This window comes from Oncorhynchus gorbuscha, linkage group LG21, assembly GCF_021184085.1.
Source record: "Oncorhynchus gorbuscha isolate QuinsamMale2020 ecotype Even-year linkage group LG21, OgorEven_v1.0, whole genome shotgun sequence".
In the NCBI taxonomy this organism is placed as follows: Eukaryota; Metazoa; Chordata; class Actinopteri; order Salmoniformes; family Salmonidae; genus Oncorhynchus; species Oncorhynchus gorbuscha.
This window is the reverse complement of record NC_060193.1, coordinates 24,067,577-24,086,852: the sequence shown is the minus strand read 5'-3', so window position 1 is coordinate 24,086,852 and position 19,276 is coordinate 24,067,577. Positions and strand designations below refer to the sequence as shown.

Here is a 19,276-nt window from a genome sequence, read left to right as displayed (position 1 = left end):
TCTAGAGTTTTTTAAATATATATATATAATATCTTCTTTTTTTTCCTCCTCTGGTTGCACGTGACATGCTGGTAAAAATTTAGCAAAACTGATTTAAGTTTGTCTGCGTTAAAGTCTCCGGCCACTAGGAGCGCCGCTTCTGGGTGAGCGTTTTTCTTGTTTGCTTATGGCCTTACAGAGTTAGTTGAGTGTGGTCTTAATATAGATGAGAACTCTCTTGGTAGATAGTGTGGTCTACAGCTTATCATAAGATGCAATACCTCGAGACTTCTTTAATTTTAGACATCACGCACCAGCTGTTATTGACAAAAAGACACACACCCCCACCCCTCGTCTTGCCAGACGTAGCTTCTCTGTTCTGCCGGTGCATTGAAAATCCCTCCAGCTCTATGTTGTCCATGCCGTTGCTCATCCACGACTCGGTGAAACCTAAGATATTACAGTTTTTAATGTCCCGTTGGTAGGATAATCTTAGATCATCAATTTTATTTTCCAATGATTGCATGTTAGCAAGTAGAAGTGGGAGTTTACTCGCTCGCCTACGGATTCTCAAAAGGCAGCCTGATCTGCGTCCTCTTTTCCTCCGTCTTTTCTTCACGAAAATTAATCTGGACCTGTTCGCGGGAGAGCAGTATATCTTTCTCGTCGGACTTGTTAAAGGAAAAAGCTTCTTCCAGTTCGTGGTGAGTAATCCCAGTTCAGAAGTTATTTTCGGTCATAAGAGACAGTAGCAGCAACATTATGTACAAAATAAGTTTAAAAAATAAGTTGCAAAAAAATTATCAAAATAGCACAATTGGTTACAGGCATGTAAAATGTCAGCCATCCTCTTCGGGCGCCATCTCACTAAACCATCACTCTCCTTCTTGGTCAAATAGCCCTTACACAGCCTGCAGCTGTGTTGGGTCATTGTCCTGTTGAAAAACAAATGATAGTCCCACTAAGTGCAAACCAGGTGGGATGGCGTATCGCTGCAGAATGCTGTGGTAGCCATGCTAGTTAAGTGTGCCTTGAATTCTAAATAAATCGCTGACAGTATCACCAGCAAAGCACCATCACACCACCTCCATGCTTCACGGTGGACTGTCATTTCTTTTTACTTGTTTGAGCTGTTATTGCCAAAATATGGACTTGGCCTTTTCCCAAATAGGGCTGTATTCTACCCCTACCATGTCACAACACAACTGAATGGCTCAAACGCATTAAGGAAAGAAATTCCAAATAATTTACTTTTTACAACGTATTCCTGTTCATTGAAATGCATTCCAGGTGACTACCTCATGAAGCTGGTTGAAAGAATGCCAAGAGTGTGCAAAGCTATCATCATGGCAAAGGGTGGCTACTTTGAAGAATCTCAAATATTACATTTTCATTTTTTGACCTGTTCACTATTCTACAATGTAGAAAATAGTAAAAATAAAGAAAACCCATTGAATGAGTAAGTGTGTCCAAACTTTTGACTGGTACTCTATGTCCCTACAGTAAACTTCACCACGACCCCATTGTTCACATCCCACACTACGCCCCTGCTGTCTTCCTTGGCAAACCCCATGTGGGTTGGAATGGCATTGAAAGTCAGTTGCTGCACTTGGCAACGTGTCACAATCTACTGGCATTTGGCATTGCAGGCGACAGTTTGGATACTATGCCAGCTCGAGTGCAATGTTGGAATCAGAATTAGCCCTGCAAAAAAAGTGACTTTTTCCTAGTGACTTCAACCAGAAATGGTTATTTGGACCATTAAACCACCCACTTCTCTCCTACCACCCTACTTTGGCCTCAGATTACTTGATGGGGTTTTGTTTGCATCTTTTCCGTCAAGCCTTGGCGTAATGTCGCTAAACATGTTTATTTTTTATCTTGATTGTTTTTTCCTTCATATTTATTCCTTCATGTACAGCAAAACCTGTAGAAAAATATTTTCCACATCCTTTTAAGTAGCAGACACACCTCTAGGTCAATGTCCTTACATTTTGTGGGTACATACATTTTGTATGTACCCACACACTGCACCTATCCTCATAAACCACTTGAACATAAAATCCTTTCATTCAGATCCAATCCCAGAGAGGTACTCACGCTCTACCTCCCCACCGGAGAATGGCTTCAAGCAGTACCTGGATACGCACATGTACGCCAGCCAGGGCAAAGGGCCCACCAAGACAGAGAGGACCCCCCACTTTGGCGGCAGGTCCTCCTCACACGAGGGGCCTCCTCGCTCCCACTCCAGGGTCCATGTACATCCAGCCCCTCCCAGCAGTAGGGGCTTCGGTGGCGGTCATTACAGCCGGAGACTGGAGCAGCTCTCCAATGGCTATGACACAGACAGCAGCCGGGAGGGCAGCCGTAATGACAACTCCAGCTCCAGCAGCAGCAGTAGTAGCAGCAGGCCCAGTCGGCCATGGAAGCCCATGCGTGAGGTGCTAAATGTGGATAGTGTGATTAGCGGTGGTGGTGGAGGGGGTCACGAGCACCGGCAGCACAGCCCCCACCGGAGACCTTCTAGCCAGGAGAGGACGCCACCCCCCAACAAAAAAGACATGGACAGGGACTTCACATGGGGTGGGCGTGAAGAGCACAAGCCCAAGAGCCTGATGACCATCTATGAGGATGAGCAGCGTCCTGAAACGGGCGGCAGCCGCAGTTCGGTGGAGTCGGAGGGAAAGGACAGGTCAAAGGGCACCACTGTGATGGCGAACACACTAACGGTGCACAGCGACAACTGGAGCATCCAGCGCACAGAGTCAGGATACGAGAGCAGCGACCGGCTTAGCAACGGCTCGGCCAACCTGGACTCACCCGTGGTGGAGAACTTTATGTCCAAAGAGCTGAGGCCCATACCTGAGGTTCACCTGACAAGGTAAACAGGACTGTTATTTTTTGCCTCATGTTGTTGTTTCTCTAAGATCATATATTCAACCTCATTCAGTACTAGTTTGTTGATAGACACACCTTGTATTCACTCACTCAAACAGTTTCAAGTCAAACGCTGTCGCTGCCTTCCTCCAGCTATAATCTCTTTGTCACTCGTGTTATGATTCGACTGAGAGTCAAAATCGCTGCAATTTCTGAATAATTAAATGGTAAAAACAACTCATTCTAAAAATAGAGTAATACATTTTTTACGTAAGTGCACATGGAGCAGAATCTACCAACGTTATTGTACTAGGGTCATCATTTGTCTAGGCAGGGTGTCTTGTTTGGCGATGATCCCACAGTGGTGTTTCCATTATAACAACATAGTTAAATATGTTAATTCATCCCGATGTATACAATATAAATATATTACTCAATATGTTGGAGTGAATAATCTTTTATTTGATGAGTCAGTGTTAAGACTATATGTGTCTTGAAATGACTAGTATTAAATTAGACATTCTATTGCACTCTTGGAGCTAGTAACATAAGCATTTTCCTGCACTTGCTATAACAAATGCAAATCTGTGTACACCAGCAATAAACTTTGATTTGTTAATGACTATATAGAAATCCATGTACAAATCTGTAAGTGAAATCTCACTAAGGCTTTAATATAGATCATCTCCGAGGCGATCGTGAAATGGTATCTAAACACAGTAGCTATTCTATTGGCATCCTACAATTCAGTGCTCCACTGCTGTTGGGGCACAATAAGTATAGACTTTTCTCAGTCTCCCGAATTGATCAATGCACCAGCCGAGAAGAGCAATGGATGTGAGCCATACATTTACCAAAAGAAAAAAGCTGTTTCTGTGGATTAGTATCGTATTATTCCACAATAAATCAGATACAGAACAAAGTAGTGTGAGGTAAAGTGGATTTCCGTGTTTACGCTAGCAGTTTAGATCCAACTTAATCTCTTTAAAAGGTCAGTTGGGGGAAAAACCTGCATGCGGAGAGACACCATACGAAGGGACATGCATAGAAAGGCCTTTGTCATGTGGCGTCAGCGTTTGACCCTACTCAATTTGTGTATTTCAGGGACCCTTTCTCTCACCGGAGAGGAGACGACTCCAAGGCCCACATTTTGCACTCCTCCTTCTCATATGGTAAGTACTACAGGGTAAAGTTTCCCCTAGGTACAGATCTAGGATCAGCTTCACCTCCCCCCAATCCAAACCTTAACCATTAGTGGAGCAAATGCAACACACTCCCAATATCATTATCTAATTTGCTAATGTGCTAATTTTGAGTCAATATTTTGGCTACCTGGATGAGATCTCATCTAGACTAAATGTATTATTGTGTAGACGATGGGGGGGAAATGAGCAGCTGAAACTTTCCGATGGTAGGAAATATACTTAACCCAATGTGTCTGATATAGAGGTAAAATAGACTCTGGTGCGGTCATTATCAGAGAATGATAATCTTTGTCATTACGTGCTTCAGAAGTTAAATTGTTTTGCCCCCGAGATGTTTATTGTGCAGTATAAAGTCTAAAGATATTAAGAAACACCACTCTGTAATTTCCTTGATTTATAGTCCCATCAGTTGTGCTAAGGTTAGAGCCCAATGGTGGCGATTTCTTATGCAAGTACACATGGGATTGGTTTCTCATTTGCTGGACCGGTCCTTTTCCAGAGCAAAGTTAATGTGTGCTTTGCAGTCCACAGAGAGTAATATGATGTGTTCTGCCCTGAACAATGCATGTATTAGCCTGAAAAGTGGTTAGGAGAAGGGTGAATATCAATGTATCCGGTATTTTAATACTTAACCCTTACTTTGCAATGTCATTTTTAACACTTAACACCTAGGCACCCAGTTTCAAAGAGAAGTGGAACAAATCTTACAAACTAATCAATAACTCCTGTGTCTGATTGAAGGCAACAAGCTTTTAGTACAAAAAAACGAGTAAATACAAGTCAGGTTTACGACTAGTTATAATAGCTATTTTAGCCCCCAGAAGAGATGGAGGGAGATTAGTTGATATGAATAGCAGCAGGGGGGGGCTCACTGCTCGGCCACCTCTCACATACTGTGTCTGTTTTTCATCACGTTCCCACTGTCTGAACCATCCATTCCAAGAGAGAAATAGATTTTGTTTTATAATGCTCCAATCTACGGCAGCCCTTTTAAACACCCGTCACCAATTCTCAGAATTGTCCGTGGAGTTTGTCCTTACAGAGCAGGAATGATGAGCGAGCTCACGGGGGCCTCCCAGCTGTGCCCAGCCAGGCAGAAAATGCCATGACCCGGCCTGTCAGAAGGTGGCATTCACACACACATAAATAAAATGCCATTTTCTGTGGCACCACACTTTTCCCCCTCCTTTTATTTTGTCCTTTCTTCTCAATAACAACAAATGGGGTGAATGCGAGGTCTCAAACATCAGTGTTTAGAACAGCGGGATGGTGGGTTGGTTTTACGTAAGTCTGGTGAGCTGACTAATCGGAGTGGAAAAGGGTTGTGTTTTATGTCTGGCCTGTGAGCGTCTGTGTGTGCAGAGCAGAGCAATCCATGTGGAAACACTCCCTGGCAAGGAAACAAACCCTTTTGAAGCCTTGATGTATTTATCACCGCTGCGATTTCTGATCCCCCTTAGGTCTTTTTTCTTCTTCTGGATCTGTCATTTTTAGCAGTTTGATTTAAAACAGTGGGGATCAATTAAATTGTATTTTAATGCCTTCACAATTGTATTAGCTTATTGCACACACAGTAGGCCTACAAGAGAATCAATTTATTTTATTGTTCAGGCACCACTTTGATTGCTGTGTTCTTGGCTTCCGGTGATCTATAATCTGCCACAAAATGTTTCCAATTTTCCAACTATTTCGTTCCAATTTTCCAACTATTTATATGCCAACTTTTTTAGGAAGGCTGACTTGTTGATAACCTGAGTGTTCGATATTTGAGTCACCCTACTTGAGCCAGGGCTGTTGCCTCTACTCCCTGCCATTTGCAAATTGTATTGACAAGCTCCAGCAAAAGTTTTTGAATTGAATTTGGCAGGAGTTCAGCTGTGAGCCCGGGCTGCGCTGCAGATTCCAGAAGTCCATTAGAGGCTAAAATACTTTTTAAGATCAAAGCTGGCCAGGAATCAGTACAGACATAAATAGTAAACACCATTTTATAAACAACAAACCTTTGTTTTGTCTGGATATTATGTTACGTCTACAAAAGTAGAGTAGTCATAAAAGTAGAGGATATGGATGTTATGTCTAGATCACTTCTGGAACAGCCGTCCAGACTTTGCCTACCTAAATGACAGTGTTACATTGTGTTTTTGTTGCCGAGATGCCAGCCTAACCACAGGGTGCTAAAATGGATAGAATGCCTTTAGAGAAGGCATTCTGTCTGTGTGAGGGCTTCGAAAGGTCAAGGCTGCTGGGACATGGGTGGAAAGTCCAGCGTCTTCAAACGGCTGTATCCAAGCAGTAAATCATGCCCTCGCTTGATTTACTCCGATTGGCTCCTGTGGTTCCCCAGACACTCGTCTGGAGGCATAGACACACACTGTCATGCTAATTTCTTGTTTTGCTATCGTGTTAGAACAACATCGCTAACACTTACTGAATATGGCCCCCCTTCTCCTTCCTCAGAATATCGACGTGTTTCATTCACAATGAAAGCCATATTGTGCAGTGTCACACTACCCCAACTGAACACCTACATGCACCAACCTCTGTCACCAAGTCACCAAGACACAAACTGTCTCTATTTATCAAGGCTGACAAATTATTTCTATGTAGGTGTTAATTTGTCTGTGAAAGACAGAACGTTTTGAGCAAACAACAATTTTAAAATATTAAAGGGGGATACCTAGTCAGTTGTACAACTGAATGCCTTCAGCTGAAATGTGTCTTCCGCGTTTAACCCGACCCCTCTGAGTGAAGTTAACGTTGTTGTGTTCAAGCATTTGTGGTGGCGTGTATTAGTGTGTCTAAGACATAAGGCATGCCTTTGTATGCGCGCCCACTGCTTTTGAGAGCACGCCTTGGCTCTGCTCCCTCAGCCTGTTTAGATGAAAAGAGTGCCTTTGGCTCCCAATGGGTAACCAAGCACAACCAAAGCATTTCCATGTTCAACAAAAACTTAATAGGACTCTTCTGCATATTAATTTCAAACAATTATCCAGTCATGTAAGCTACCAAATCTCTCTCTGTTTTAATACTCACATTTGAATGAAGATAGTAAATAGATAAATCTATATTAAATTAATGGAAATTATTAACATAAAGCAGTTTCCGAGAAGGATTTATTTCGCAGTCCTATGTTGTGTTACTGTACTTTGGTCTATTGTGCATCCAAAATGACACCCTGTTCCCTATACTGGGCACTACTTTTGACCAGAGCTCTATGGGCCCCATTAATAATATAATAATATATGCCATTTAGCAGACGCTTTTATCCAAAGCGACTTGCAGTCATGTGTGCATACATTCTACGTATGGGTGGTCCCGGGGATCGAACCCACTACCCTGCCATTACAAGCGCCATGCTCTACCAACTGAGCTACAGAAGGACCACCCGTTCAAATATAGTGGAATATTTAGGTAATAGGGTGGCATTTGGGACGAAACCTATGACTCAGCAAGTTGGGAGCTGGGTTGTAATGCTCCCAGGCTTAGAAAGCCCATTGACACCACTTAACAAGCCTGTGACTGATGTGTTAAACTTTTGTGTTAATGCCCTGGGATAGAGTCCAAATTTATATTGCACCTTTCTGCTTGATGTTCTCAGACTGGGATCCTATCAGCACTCCCATAAGCCATACCGAGTGGGTGGATTATGTTGAGTGATGAGACGATTTAATAAAAAAAGGGTCAATATTTTCAAAATTCAACAATATGAACAGGCATTGGGGTTAATAACTATTGTATTTATGAAATTCGTAATGACTTTGAAATGAATAAATGGTTAAATTGTCAGCATTTTAACAAACTGTCTGCCTAAGTAAATGTGGAGTTGACACCCCTAGAGAACTCGACTAATGTACAGACTGATCGATTAATTTAAAAGTGAATTTAAGCAACGTGAAAGGTCAGTTGCTTGTGAGATCTGATATCTTTGGATCCCTGCCATCCACACCAGCTTGAGTTAGATCCCTCTGATCAGTGTCTCATCTAGTTTCAAGCTGGAAAAGGAACTATCTTTAGGTGTCAATAAATACTCTCGACAGCTTTTGGGTCCTTTGATTACTCAGATGTACCATCAGATCGAGTTTAAACTTGTCAAAAGGCTTTACATTTTTTGCCATGGTTCTCTTTTTCTCCTCCCCATAATTGATTCGCACGAAAACTGAATAGGTAGTGTGAATGCAAGTATGATTGATGTCAAGGAATTTGAAGGACTGCAGATCAGCAGAAAACCCTGAGCTCTACAAATCTTGACTCGGCAATCTTGAAATTGAAACATCTGAAGTTGTTTAATTTAGTTGCTTCAACACAGCTATTTAAGACGTTCAAAAAGCTCTTAAATTCTGGTTTTATAATTTTTCATAACGGGGAGAGGTTGGAGTTTGTGACACCACGTGAGATATTTGGTAAGTAACCTGAGGCTCCTATATAGATGCTGAGCTAGGTTCATAGAGTTCTGAAACAATGTGATTAGTAAGATGTTGATTTGATTGACAGGTGTCCTTTCGGCTGCTCAGGATAGTCCCATTCACTGAAATGGGATCAGTGGCATCAGTGATTTTGGTCCACAAAAACAGTATCTTCGTATAAAAAATCACCACTGGAACACTAAATATTATGTACACAAACACCAGAGGCCATATTCTATCAAAGACAGAAAAGCTGGGTGTACACTACATGATTTTGGCCTTGATTTGGCTGTCCCAAACAGATTTTTGAGATCGGAGACGATGTCGTTGCCTACTCTCGAGCAAGAGCGACGACTACTACTAGTATGCGTTCACAAGCAATGTTATTCAGTTCAAAATGTTGGCTAGATATTTAAACTCTGTATGGCAAGCGTGAATGTCTGACTGAAAACATTTGAGGCTGCTTTGAGCCACAGCTTGTTTTGTTTAAAAAATAATAATAATTACATAAAAAAATATATATATATAGTATTCATAATACAAAAATCAACTTGCATTGCTACATCAAACATGTCTAACAAAACAAACCACAGGTATTAACAAGAAAATACTCAAACATACAAAAAATATCAATAAAATAATACAAAAAATAAACAATTTTAGTGCAATTGTATTCACTCTGAAAAAAATTGAATTATAATTATTCAGGAAGATGTTATTCTTGTTATTGTTCACTAGGGCCACAGCTCGTTCTAGCTACGTTAACAACCTAATGACATCATCACATTGTTTTCGCAAGAGAGCGTGGTATGGAGAATCCTCACGACCAAGTGAAGAATCTTGGTGTGTGTGACACCCATTTGTACCAGATTGTTTAGTGTGGGCACCACTACGTTGGCAAGACCAAAAAGAAACTACAGGAAAGACGGTCGTTAAATGTGAGCGGCTCAGCGAAGTTAGGATTTTGAAAGTAGTGTACACCTGGCATAACTGGGTTTCAAAGTGTGCTCTTTTGGATTCATCCAGTAAAACACATTTATTTTTACAGTGTTGAACCAAAGAAGCATATTCAAAATATGCATTCTCGTTGTGTGGAAATATGTATTTTTCCATAGGGACACAAGCTTATCCATGTTGTTTCTTATGGCAGCGTTAGCCACACAGTTTCTGAACTATACTGTTGAACTCGTTGTGCCCGTAAGTGCGAAGAGATGGAACAATACCACATTACTTTATTAATGCACCGTATTACAGAGGTATGCATCACCTAAGTTGTTGGTCTCTAATACTTATAGTTTTACAACTATCAGAGTGACCCCAACTCTGCCGTTAACCACTTAAGAGATTATTCAACCATTGATTTGATGGTAATCGAATTGCCGGTGTCTGAACCATTTTGGGATCTGGTTAGAGGCATTTCTCTAACCGGAGAGCCACAGCTGCCTTGCTCTTTGTTACACAACAGCTATTCTCCCCAGTCCCCCTGGTTCTCTCGGCAACAGCCGACTGTAAAGAAGAGAGGATTTGCTACAGTAAGAAGCAATGTAGTGGAGGGCAAAACTGCAACCCACTTTGTTTTCGTATTGATATTGTTATGGTTGCTTGCCAAAATTTCAAACGACGGACTTAGCGACATAAAAGCACGCAGTGTTGAGAGGGAGAGAAAAAAAGTCAGATCCCAGCGTAATAAATGCACGCCAGCTGAAGGGTTTTAGCCAGCAATGCTCCTGCGGAGCATAAAGGTAAAGGTGAGAGGGTGAAAGCCGAGTATGTTGACACATCACAGACAGTCTAAGCCTTATAAAATGATGCACACTTTTCAACCATAAACTTTTAGCCACACTTCCTGTGAGAGTCCAAGGGCCTTAGAGGTTATATTGACGCACGTCTCTTTGCATTGACATGAACGGTAAACATGCACGCCCTGACTTTCTTGCCCTAGTTAATTTTATTCGTGGTCATGCCCTTCTCTGCAACTGTCCCACTACCACTGATGGCTCCCTATTTAATCTGCTTGTCACTTGCTTTGTTGACATCGCTCACTGGGTCAGGCTCTGCCACTGGGGCCTAAATCTGCCAGGTGCAGAAAGTCCAGATGCTGGACACCCTCTGCCTGTCACATCCCCACCCCCCTCGGTTCAGGGTACGACCCTTTCCCCCTGTCCCCATCTCCCCACTGGGTTGAAGTCCTCACTTTGCATTAGCAAGGATTAGCCTAAAGGCTAGCAGATTGGCCTGGGCTTTGGACTTTAGCTTTCTCTGAGGGGCCTTGGCCTCGCTCATGCCGGATCAGACAGTGGTACATGGGGCCCGAAGGCACTCTACCAGACTGCCTCTACTTTGATGTGTCCTCCCCCAGCACCGGGCTAGGCCCACAACCAAGTTAGATAACATGTCTGTGCTAGAGGCAGGCAGGAAAATACTGTGAGTCTGTTCCAACATGGGATCAGAGCAGAGTCAGATAATTTTTTGGGGTTGTGTCAGTGAGGTTAAGGGTTAAAAATGTATTTTGAAAAATAATTTTGAGTACTTGATTCAGAATAGGGCAGTCTTGTTTGTGTAGCTGTAGCAAATTAGTAGCAATCAACAAAATCAAATGAACTTATTATTATCTTCCAGGTGAACACCCAACAAAGTCTCCGGACCTGCAAGATACGCATCTCCTCAAATTGAGTCCAAGATTACAAAGGTAAAGCATGGTTATTGTATTACTTACAGTAAGTTGAGTGAAAGGGTTGTTTCTTTTGAGTATTTGATCTGTAAACTGGATATAGAGTAAAGATTCCTAAGATTGGTCTCTGCTATTCACCCATTTTGAAGTACAGGTACTGATGCTAGTGACAAAGTATGCAATCTTATTCTGGATCGACTGTTTAATTGATGTGTGTTTTTTTTTCTCCCTGCAACAGAAGACGAGCCTTCCGATATACGCCTGGAATTCTGGAGAGGAGGGACGGTATGGATGACGAGCAGGAGGATAATGTCGATGGCAGCCCCAGCCTGGTCAGCCCCTTTCCCTCATACCTGGCCAAGACCAGCTCAGAGTGGAACAGCTCCGACAACCTCGCTGGGCCATTCTCCGAACAGGAAGAGACCAGGCCACTGGTCCCCAGAGAACCCTCCCCCCAACTCCATTACCAAAACCTAGCCCCGCCTCTCCCCCCAAAGACTTACGCCCACCGATCGACAGACCAGTCGGGTTTCCGCTCTTACCAGCTCCAAGAGCCCTCCCGGACGAGCCCCCCGGAACGAGAGCAAAAATGGTCCGATCCTGTCCCTCTCCCACACCACCCTCCACAGGTGGATCGAGACGCCCTCCGAGCACAAGCTCTCGTCTGATGCAAGCTCCAAGTCAGGCTCGTCGGACCAGGACCGGAACGATCTGTCGGCCAGTGAGAGTGGAGAGGAGAGGTTTCCCAGCCCAAGGCCAGGGGATGACATAGATGGCCTAGACTCCCCGATCACACGGGGGATGGTTCTCCCCATGGTCCTCCCCACCACGTACTTCTCCGTGGACAACTGTATGACCGACACATACCGGGCCAAGTACCACCAGAGGTCCACCTTATACAGGGACACTAAAGATGGGGAACAACCCGCGGTGTCTGGTGAGAGCGACCTGGGAGATGGGTGGCTCCCCATCCCTGAGGCCCAACCTGCAGAGCTCCCCAAGAACCGGCCTGAATCAGGTAAATGGAATTGTCTGTAGATAATTTGCCACAGGACGTGGAAAACACTTGGAGCCCTAATTGTTTGTGGTCATACCCACTTCACCATTTGTTTATTATGACCAAAGTAAAAACATGTTCCTGCTATAGATTTGTTCGTCATCAATAAATAAAAGGACCAGAACTTTCGTTAAAGTCTATTAGTGTGGTGGATACTGTTTTCTTTGTGTGTTCTAATCTATGTCTCTGGTCTTTTGCAGGTTACTCCACCAGTAAACATACTGCAAAATGGAATCCTGTAACACCCAAAGGACTTGATGAACATGGGTTTCTATGATAGAGACTCCTGTTGAAGGGCCTGGTATGAAAGCCACAGTTAAAACAATCATCTCCTCCTACAAGTTTTGAAACCTTCTTATGATGATGCTTATTTGTACAGATCTCATATCATAAAGTCCAACATGAATCTGGAACGCCAAAGAGATTGCTAACTCCCAAAGGCAGTAACAACTAGTCTGAAGAGTACTTTTCAGTTCAGCAGTAGTCACAGGAGTCTTGCGCCACCCCGCAGAACAGTCTTTCTGCAGAACAATCTTAGTACCATTGTGATTGTGGCCACTAGATGGCAACAGCAGTAATTGTGGATTTGCACAGTAGAAAGCCCCCAAAACTACCAAAAAAGGATCTAAACCTAGGATGGATATTGGTCTACGCATGGACCTCCTCGAACTTACTTCCAAGGTCATCCACTGAGTTGAATCACAGAATGTCTCCCACGAAGCCACTTTTTCCCCTTAAGAGATTATCAAATAAAATACCCTTAACAATGACTCTAACCCATTTACAATTTACGCAGATAATTGATGGAATGCTTGTATTTCTTTCTGGAATTATGCTAATTTCAGCGTTATACGGTTACTGTGCTACTTCTGCCTATGTGACAATGCAGGGTGAGGTAGATAAGCCTTGAGCAGGTTTTTAGTTTTAGTCTTCAGTGTGGATTCATTCATTCATGGAATAAGATGTTTTTTCAGTTTGTGGACACTAGGGCTGGCACAATTACCGTTTAACTATGTGACCAACGATTATGGATTGACTGTCATGAAAATAAAATATCTGTCATAACTGTAAAAAAATATATACATTTGCAAACAAACAGAAGACTGAAGACTGGGCGGCTGGGCATTCCTGCAGTTGAGTCCCTTTCTGTGGTAATATGGACTCTTAACAACGTGATGAAACTTGGTTGCTTCTTGCTGAAACAAGCAAGGTGGTGCCTATGCAACGCACCCCACAATGCAGCAGCACACATAGAAATAGAATGAATAGACCAGGCTTGGAACCTCTAATCCTGGCAATTTGACTGGTAAACTCATGGGTAAACTCGATGGCTGCCTGGTATCGTGATGCAATATTTTCAATGGTTATGTAGATTGTTCATTCAAATGTGACTCATGCAATGAAATGTATTTTTTGTAATGTGAGTTGAATCAACAAATCACAACACATATTGATGGGTACTCTAGGTTGAATATAATATATATATCTTTACTTCCTACGTTGCACAAAGATTGTGGATGAATGAAGATCGTTCACTCGGGCCATTTACCATAGATTTTTTTTTATCAGTTCCTGTCTACTTAAGGGGGTGGCTCTCCCATAGACACCAATGCAATAGCATCTGGGTCTGGTCTACTTGGTTCATTGACTTCCATTTAAAACAAAAAATGTGAAAGTTGGATTTTTCACTTCATCTTCCTTCTCTGTGTACACTCGCCTCCAGTCCACCCATTATGCGATAATTGACTTGAATGGAGACACCTGTTCTATGCAGTATATATATGTATATGGCAGCACAAGCAGTCAGGAGCCGAGAAAATGTGCATTTAAATAATATATGATTATTTTTGCTGTTCTAACGTTATTACAGAGACTGCGGTTATTTGGCTGGCCAATTGCCGTCATCGGAAATTGATCGTCACAGCCCTAGTGTACACTCATCCATTGTTTTTGTAAGAGCCAGTTGGGGAAGACGAGAAGCTCTAAGGATTCCTAAAGATTTATAAAATGATTTATTATTTTGTATTTTAAAAATGATTATAAATGATATTTGATCATTTAAATGATATTCTGATTTCATCTCTTCAGTTTGTGTTGGAAAGGGAACGTTTAACAACGAAGAGAAAAAAATACTAAATGTGGATATATTTTTTTTTTGTGTGTGGTGGTGGTCTTTGAGGATAAATATTTTGCTAGCTAAGCCAGCCATGGTTAGGCCCTCAGAAACGAGACATCTGCCATTCAACAGTGACAGGGAAGACAACTAATCATATTTTGACTGGGTAGGACCGTTTTTACAGTATTGTTTTAAACTTCCGCTTTTTCAAAGGCCTAGACACTTCACTCCTGATAGTATGAGCAGTAGCCTAGTTCTCCCACGGTCTAGCTAGCTTTTGTTGAGGTGTGCAGCGGCTGCAGCCACAACTTATCGATGAGGATGTTTTTTTCTATTTTTTTAACATCACCCTTCAATATGAACTTTTTAAGAAGATGTTAAGTTTCACATTTTCATAGTTTGGTGAGTGTCACTGTTTTTGCAGCACGCGTGTTGTTAGCTATCACTTTGAAAATATGCCCGTGAAACATTGTTGCATTTACACTTTAGATCACTGGTTACTTTGTGCTTAACGTGATAAAATGTTTGCAATAGGAAGTAATAGTTGTACATTTAATGGTTGTGTTTTTGGTTATGATTGGGGGCTCCTGACACCTTTCGATATGTCACTTATCGCTAGGCTATTGCTGATAACGATGGTGTTAGGCTGCCACAGATTGTTTAAACTGTTGTTGTTGGTCGCATTATTCCGTGATGGCGTGACAGCCTGATGCGTGGCTCAGGTCTGTTTGATTAATTAATGATGTCATCAAAAAACATTGCTACTCTTGCATTAGAGTTAGTGTAAATTAAGTGTAAATGTTACCTTTTTTTTGGGGGGGGGGGAATGTTTTAACCCAAATAAAGTCCAATAGTCATGGTTCGTAGGAGCACTACTTTAAAATGGATCCCAAGGGTCCCCTTATGTGGCCACCGAGGTGTTGGGTGAATCTGTTCTAGTCAGAGGTTGAATGCGAGTTTAGTGATTGTTAGGAGAGAAACGTCTCAATTTATTGGCACTGGCACAGTATGTTATCTGCCTTTCAACTGTGTATTCACTAGGAAGCAAATTGCCGAAAAGGGGAGGGACTAACCAGACTTGTCCAATAAGAATCGCAAATTTTCATAAACATTCGCTGCTGTGTTTTATAAGTTTTTCTATTCCTAGTTCGGATCGCAATCACTCCTTTCTAGATATAAGCTTATTTGTCTGCTCCTGTCCATACTGGGTAGTATGTTAAAGGTATGTTAGGTCAAACCATGCTTCTATGTATTTGTCTTCTACTCCTGCGTCAAATACATGTGTCAAATAATTTAGGTGTGATTCATTTAGTTTTCCCCATACAATTGAACCAATATAATTTGTTCCAAAAATCCAAACTCCAAGCTAAATCAAGCCCACCTCAAACTGGTAAGTATTTGACATGTGAATTTGACCGAGGTCTGTTGGTTTTTCTAATCTGAAGCCTAAACCTCAAGGATGGATTGAGTAATGGATTTTTATAGTTTCTTAATGAGGTAGAAAAGGCCTGCTTTTCCACAGGTATTGTGCTTGACCCCCAGAGATGATCACATTGGCTAGTGATGCTGTAAAAAGTTATATTTATGATTATTTCTGTTGTCATATGTTTTATATATTGCTCGGCAGACTTCACTGCACAGTGCCTTTTCTATTTTTCTATGTCGAGGAGTTGAAATAGGAGCCATTATTTGTACAAAACTGCTTTTATAACATTTGATTTAATTTTTGATTAAAAATTGTTTAATAAACCATTTTATTTAACCATAGCATTGTCTACATGTTTTATTTTAAACCATGAAATTCCCACTTTTAAGTTATTCTCATTACATCATTAATGTAAATAAAAAGCCTACTTGGGGTAAATGTGATCTCTGAAAAACAACATCTTACGTAAACTATTGTATTTTATGGATACATCTGTCCATGAAAGATTAGGGTAAATGCAATTGAACACCCTATATGAAGTTATACATTGTATTGTAAGAGTAAATGGGAAGCTGAGTTTTGATATATGGAGCACAAAAGGTTTCGCAATGGAGGCTTGGAAACCCGAAGCTCTGCTGCCATCTATTGCATGGAGGAGATGTGGACAACATGTAAAGAAAGGGTGTGTACCAATAATGTCTCCTTTCTCCAGAGGGGTACACTACGAAGAAAGTTAATCTTTCCAGCTCAGGCTTCATCTGTACTACGATGGTGGATATTGCTTGTCTGCCTTCCACTAACTCCAGAAGGCTTGCAAATGCGCGTGCATGTCGCACGTGGCTAGTTGAACGCCGAACTCTTCATTGAGATGATGAAGCATCAATCAATGGGCAAGTCAGTGCCACATTTTCATTTGTGTTGAAATTAAAATGAAAGAAAAGTTCATTTCCAAATTCAGCAGGCTACTACGGTAGTCCAGAGAGGACATAGTACATTCAAAGCATTCAGACCCCTTGACTTTTTCCACATTTTGTTACGTTACAGCCTTGTTCTAAAATTGATTAAAGAGTTCCCCATCCCCTTCAATGTACACATTTTTTATACATTTTTGCAAATGTATATAAAAAAACTGAAATATTACATTTACATAAATATTCAGCCTTTCCTCAGTACTTTGTTGAAGCACCTTAGGCAGCGATTTTCAGCCTCAAATCTTGGGTATGACGCTACAAGCTTGGCCCACCTGTATTTGGGAAGATTCTCCCATTCTCTGCAGATCCTCTAAAGCTCTGTCAGGTTGAGTGGGGTGTGTCACTGCACAGCTATTTTCAGGTCTCTTCAGAGATGTTTGATCGAGTTCAAGTCCTTGTTCTGGCTGGGCAACTCGGGGACTCGGGTCTTGACTGTATGCTTAGGGTTGTTGTCCTGTTGGAAGGTGAACCTTCACCCCCAGTCTGAGGTCCTGAGTGCTCTGGAGCAAGTTTTCATCAAGGAGCTCTTCTGTACTTTGCTCAGAATATCTTTCCCTCTATCCTGACTACTCTCCCAGTCCCTGCTGCTGAAAAACATCCCCACAGCATGATGCTGCCACCACTATGCTTCACCATAGGGATTGTGCCATGTTTCCTCCAGACATGAAGCTTGGCATTCAGGCCAAAGAGTTCAATGTTGGTTTCATCAGACCAGAGAATCTAGGTTCTCATGGTCTTGAGTCTTTCGGTGCCTTTTGGAAAACTCCAAGCTGGCTTGAGGATTGGCTTCGGTCTGGCCATTCTACCATAAAGGCCTGATTGTTGGGGTGCTGCAGAGATGGTTGTCCTTCTGGAAGGTTTTCCCATCTCCACAGAACTCTGGAGCTCTGTCAGAGTGACCATCGGGTTCTTGGTCACCTCCCTGACCAAGGCCCTTCTCCCCCGATTGTGGAATTTGGCCGGACAGCCAGCTCTAGGAAGAGTCTTGGTGGTTCCAAACTTCTTCCATTTAAGAATGATGGAGGCCACTGTGTTCTTGGGGACTTTCAATGCTGCAGAAATGTTTGATACCCTTCCCCAGATCTGTGCCTCGACACAATCTTGTCTAGGAGCTCTACAGACAATTCCTTTGACCTCATGGCTTGGTTTTTTCTCTGACATGCACTGTCAACTGTGGGACCTTAAATAGACAGGTGTGTGCATTTCCAAATCATGTCCAATCAATTGAATTTACCACAGGTGGACTCCAAGTTGTAGAAACATCTCAAGGATGATCAATGGAAACAGGATGCACCTGAGCTCAATTTCGAGTGTCATAGCAAGGGTCTGAATACTTATGTAAATAACATATTTAAGTTGTTTTATATTTTTATACATTTGCAAAGAAAAACATGAAAAACCTTTTTGTGCTTCATCATTATGGGGTATTGTGTGTAGATTGAGGATTTGTTTTAATTTAATTATTTTTAGAATAAGTCTGTAACGTAACAAAATATGGGAAAAGGGAAGGGATCTGAATACTGTATGAATAAAATAAATCATTTCCTTATGTCGATCACAACTTACATTTCATGATCACTATATAAAAAAATTGTTTTGTCAAGATCACAAAATAAATGGCTGAGGCAGCAGAGCCCACTGTGGATCAGTGCGTACTTTATTGATTAATTGCTACACTAAAGGATGGTACATTATATGCTAACATCATGCTTTCATTTGTATTTGGAGCTCATTATCAGTTTATAAATTAGAATCTTAGCAAGCTAAATGTCCCTTACCTTGAGCTAAGAGCTTGTGGGGGAAGCTAAGCCCTCGTGGGGCATTTAAGCCCTGAATGATGTCTGACAGGCAGCCCTGTCTCCCAGGCTGTCTTCCACCCCCAAAACCACAGCCAAGGGCATGCAAGAAACAACACCCCTAACTGGGCTAGTCTTGTGAGCGAGCTATCTAGATAATTAGTTCTGTTATCAATGCTGGTTGTTAGCTTGCAAAACGAATGTGTATAATTGTAAGGGATGCTTCATGTTTTACATTTACAGAGTGGATGAGCTCCATTCCTGACGGGCTGATCAGATTCAGTAGCAGCCTCAGAGGCTGATACATCCGGATCCTGCCTTGTAGGCTGTCTGCAAGGAGCCGTACACATGAAACAGCCTACAAGACAGCATCTTGATTTATCAACCTCTGAGGCTAAAATGGACCTCACCCACTGTAAATGTAAATATCCACAAAACATTGTGTTCTCTATAATTACACACATCCGTTATGCAAGCTAACAACCAGCATAGCTAGCTATCTCACAAGACTAACCAAGTTAGCTGCGTCGTTCCTTGCAGGTTGTGGCAGCCTGGGAGACAGAACTGCCAGTCAGGCATCGTTCAGGGATTAAATGCCCCACGAGTGCATTGCGGTCAAAACAACTTTTGTTATGTCGCGATCACAAGACTATTATCTTGTGATCTCGAAGAAACAACTTTTGTTATGTCGTGATCATGAGATACATGAGTCGTGATCTCAACATTATGAGAATCATTTTTTTTATTCATACAGTTGAAGTCGGAAGTTTACATA

The 19,276-nt window shown here is 42.0% G+C and overlaps 1 protein-coding gene across 2 annotated transcripts in view; it reads left to right on the top strand.

Moving 5' to 3' along the window:
• LOC124007982 (inactive ubiquitin carboxyl-terminal hydrolase 53-like) overlaps positions 1-16,075 on the top strand; it is a 65,614-nt gene extending 49,539 nt beyond the window's left edge. For both annotated transcript variants that reach the window (XM_046318896.1, XM_046318897.1), the window contains exons 13-17: positions 2,056-2,860; positions 3,961-4,028; positions 11,084-11,153; positions 11,374-12,153; positions 12,393-16,075. In XM_046318896.1, the coding sequence (XP_046174852.1) occupies positions 2,056-2,860; positions 3,961-4,028; positions 11,084-11,153; positions 11,374-11,803 (1,373 nt within the window). In that variant the 3' untranslated portion in view covers positions 11,804-12,153; positions 12,393-16,075. The remainder of the gene's footprint in view (positions 1-2,055; positions 2,861-3,960; positions 4,029-11,083; positions 11,154-11,373; positions 12,154-12,392) is intronic.
• The last annotated feature ends 3,201 nt before the right edge of the window (positions 16,076-19,276 follow it).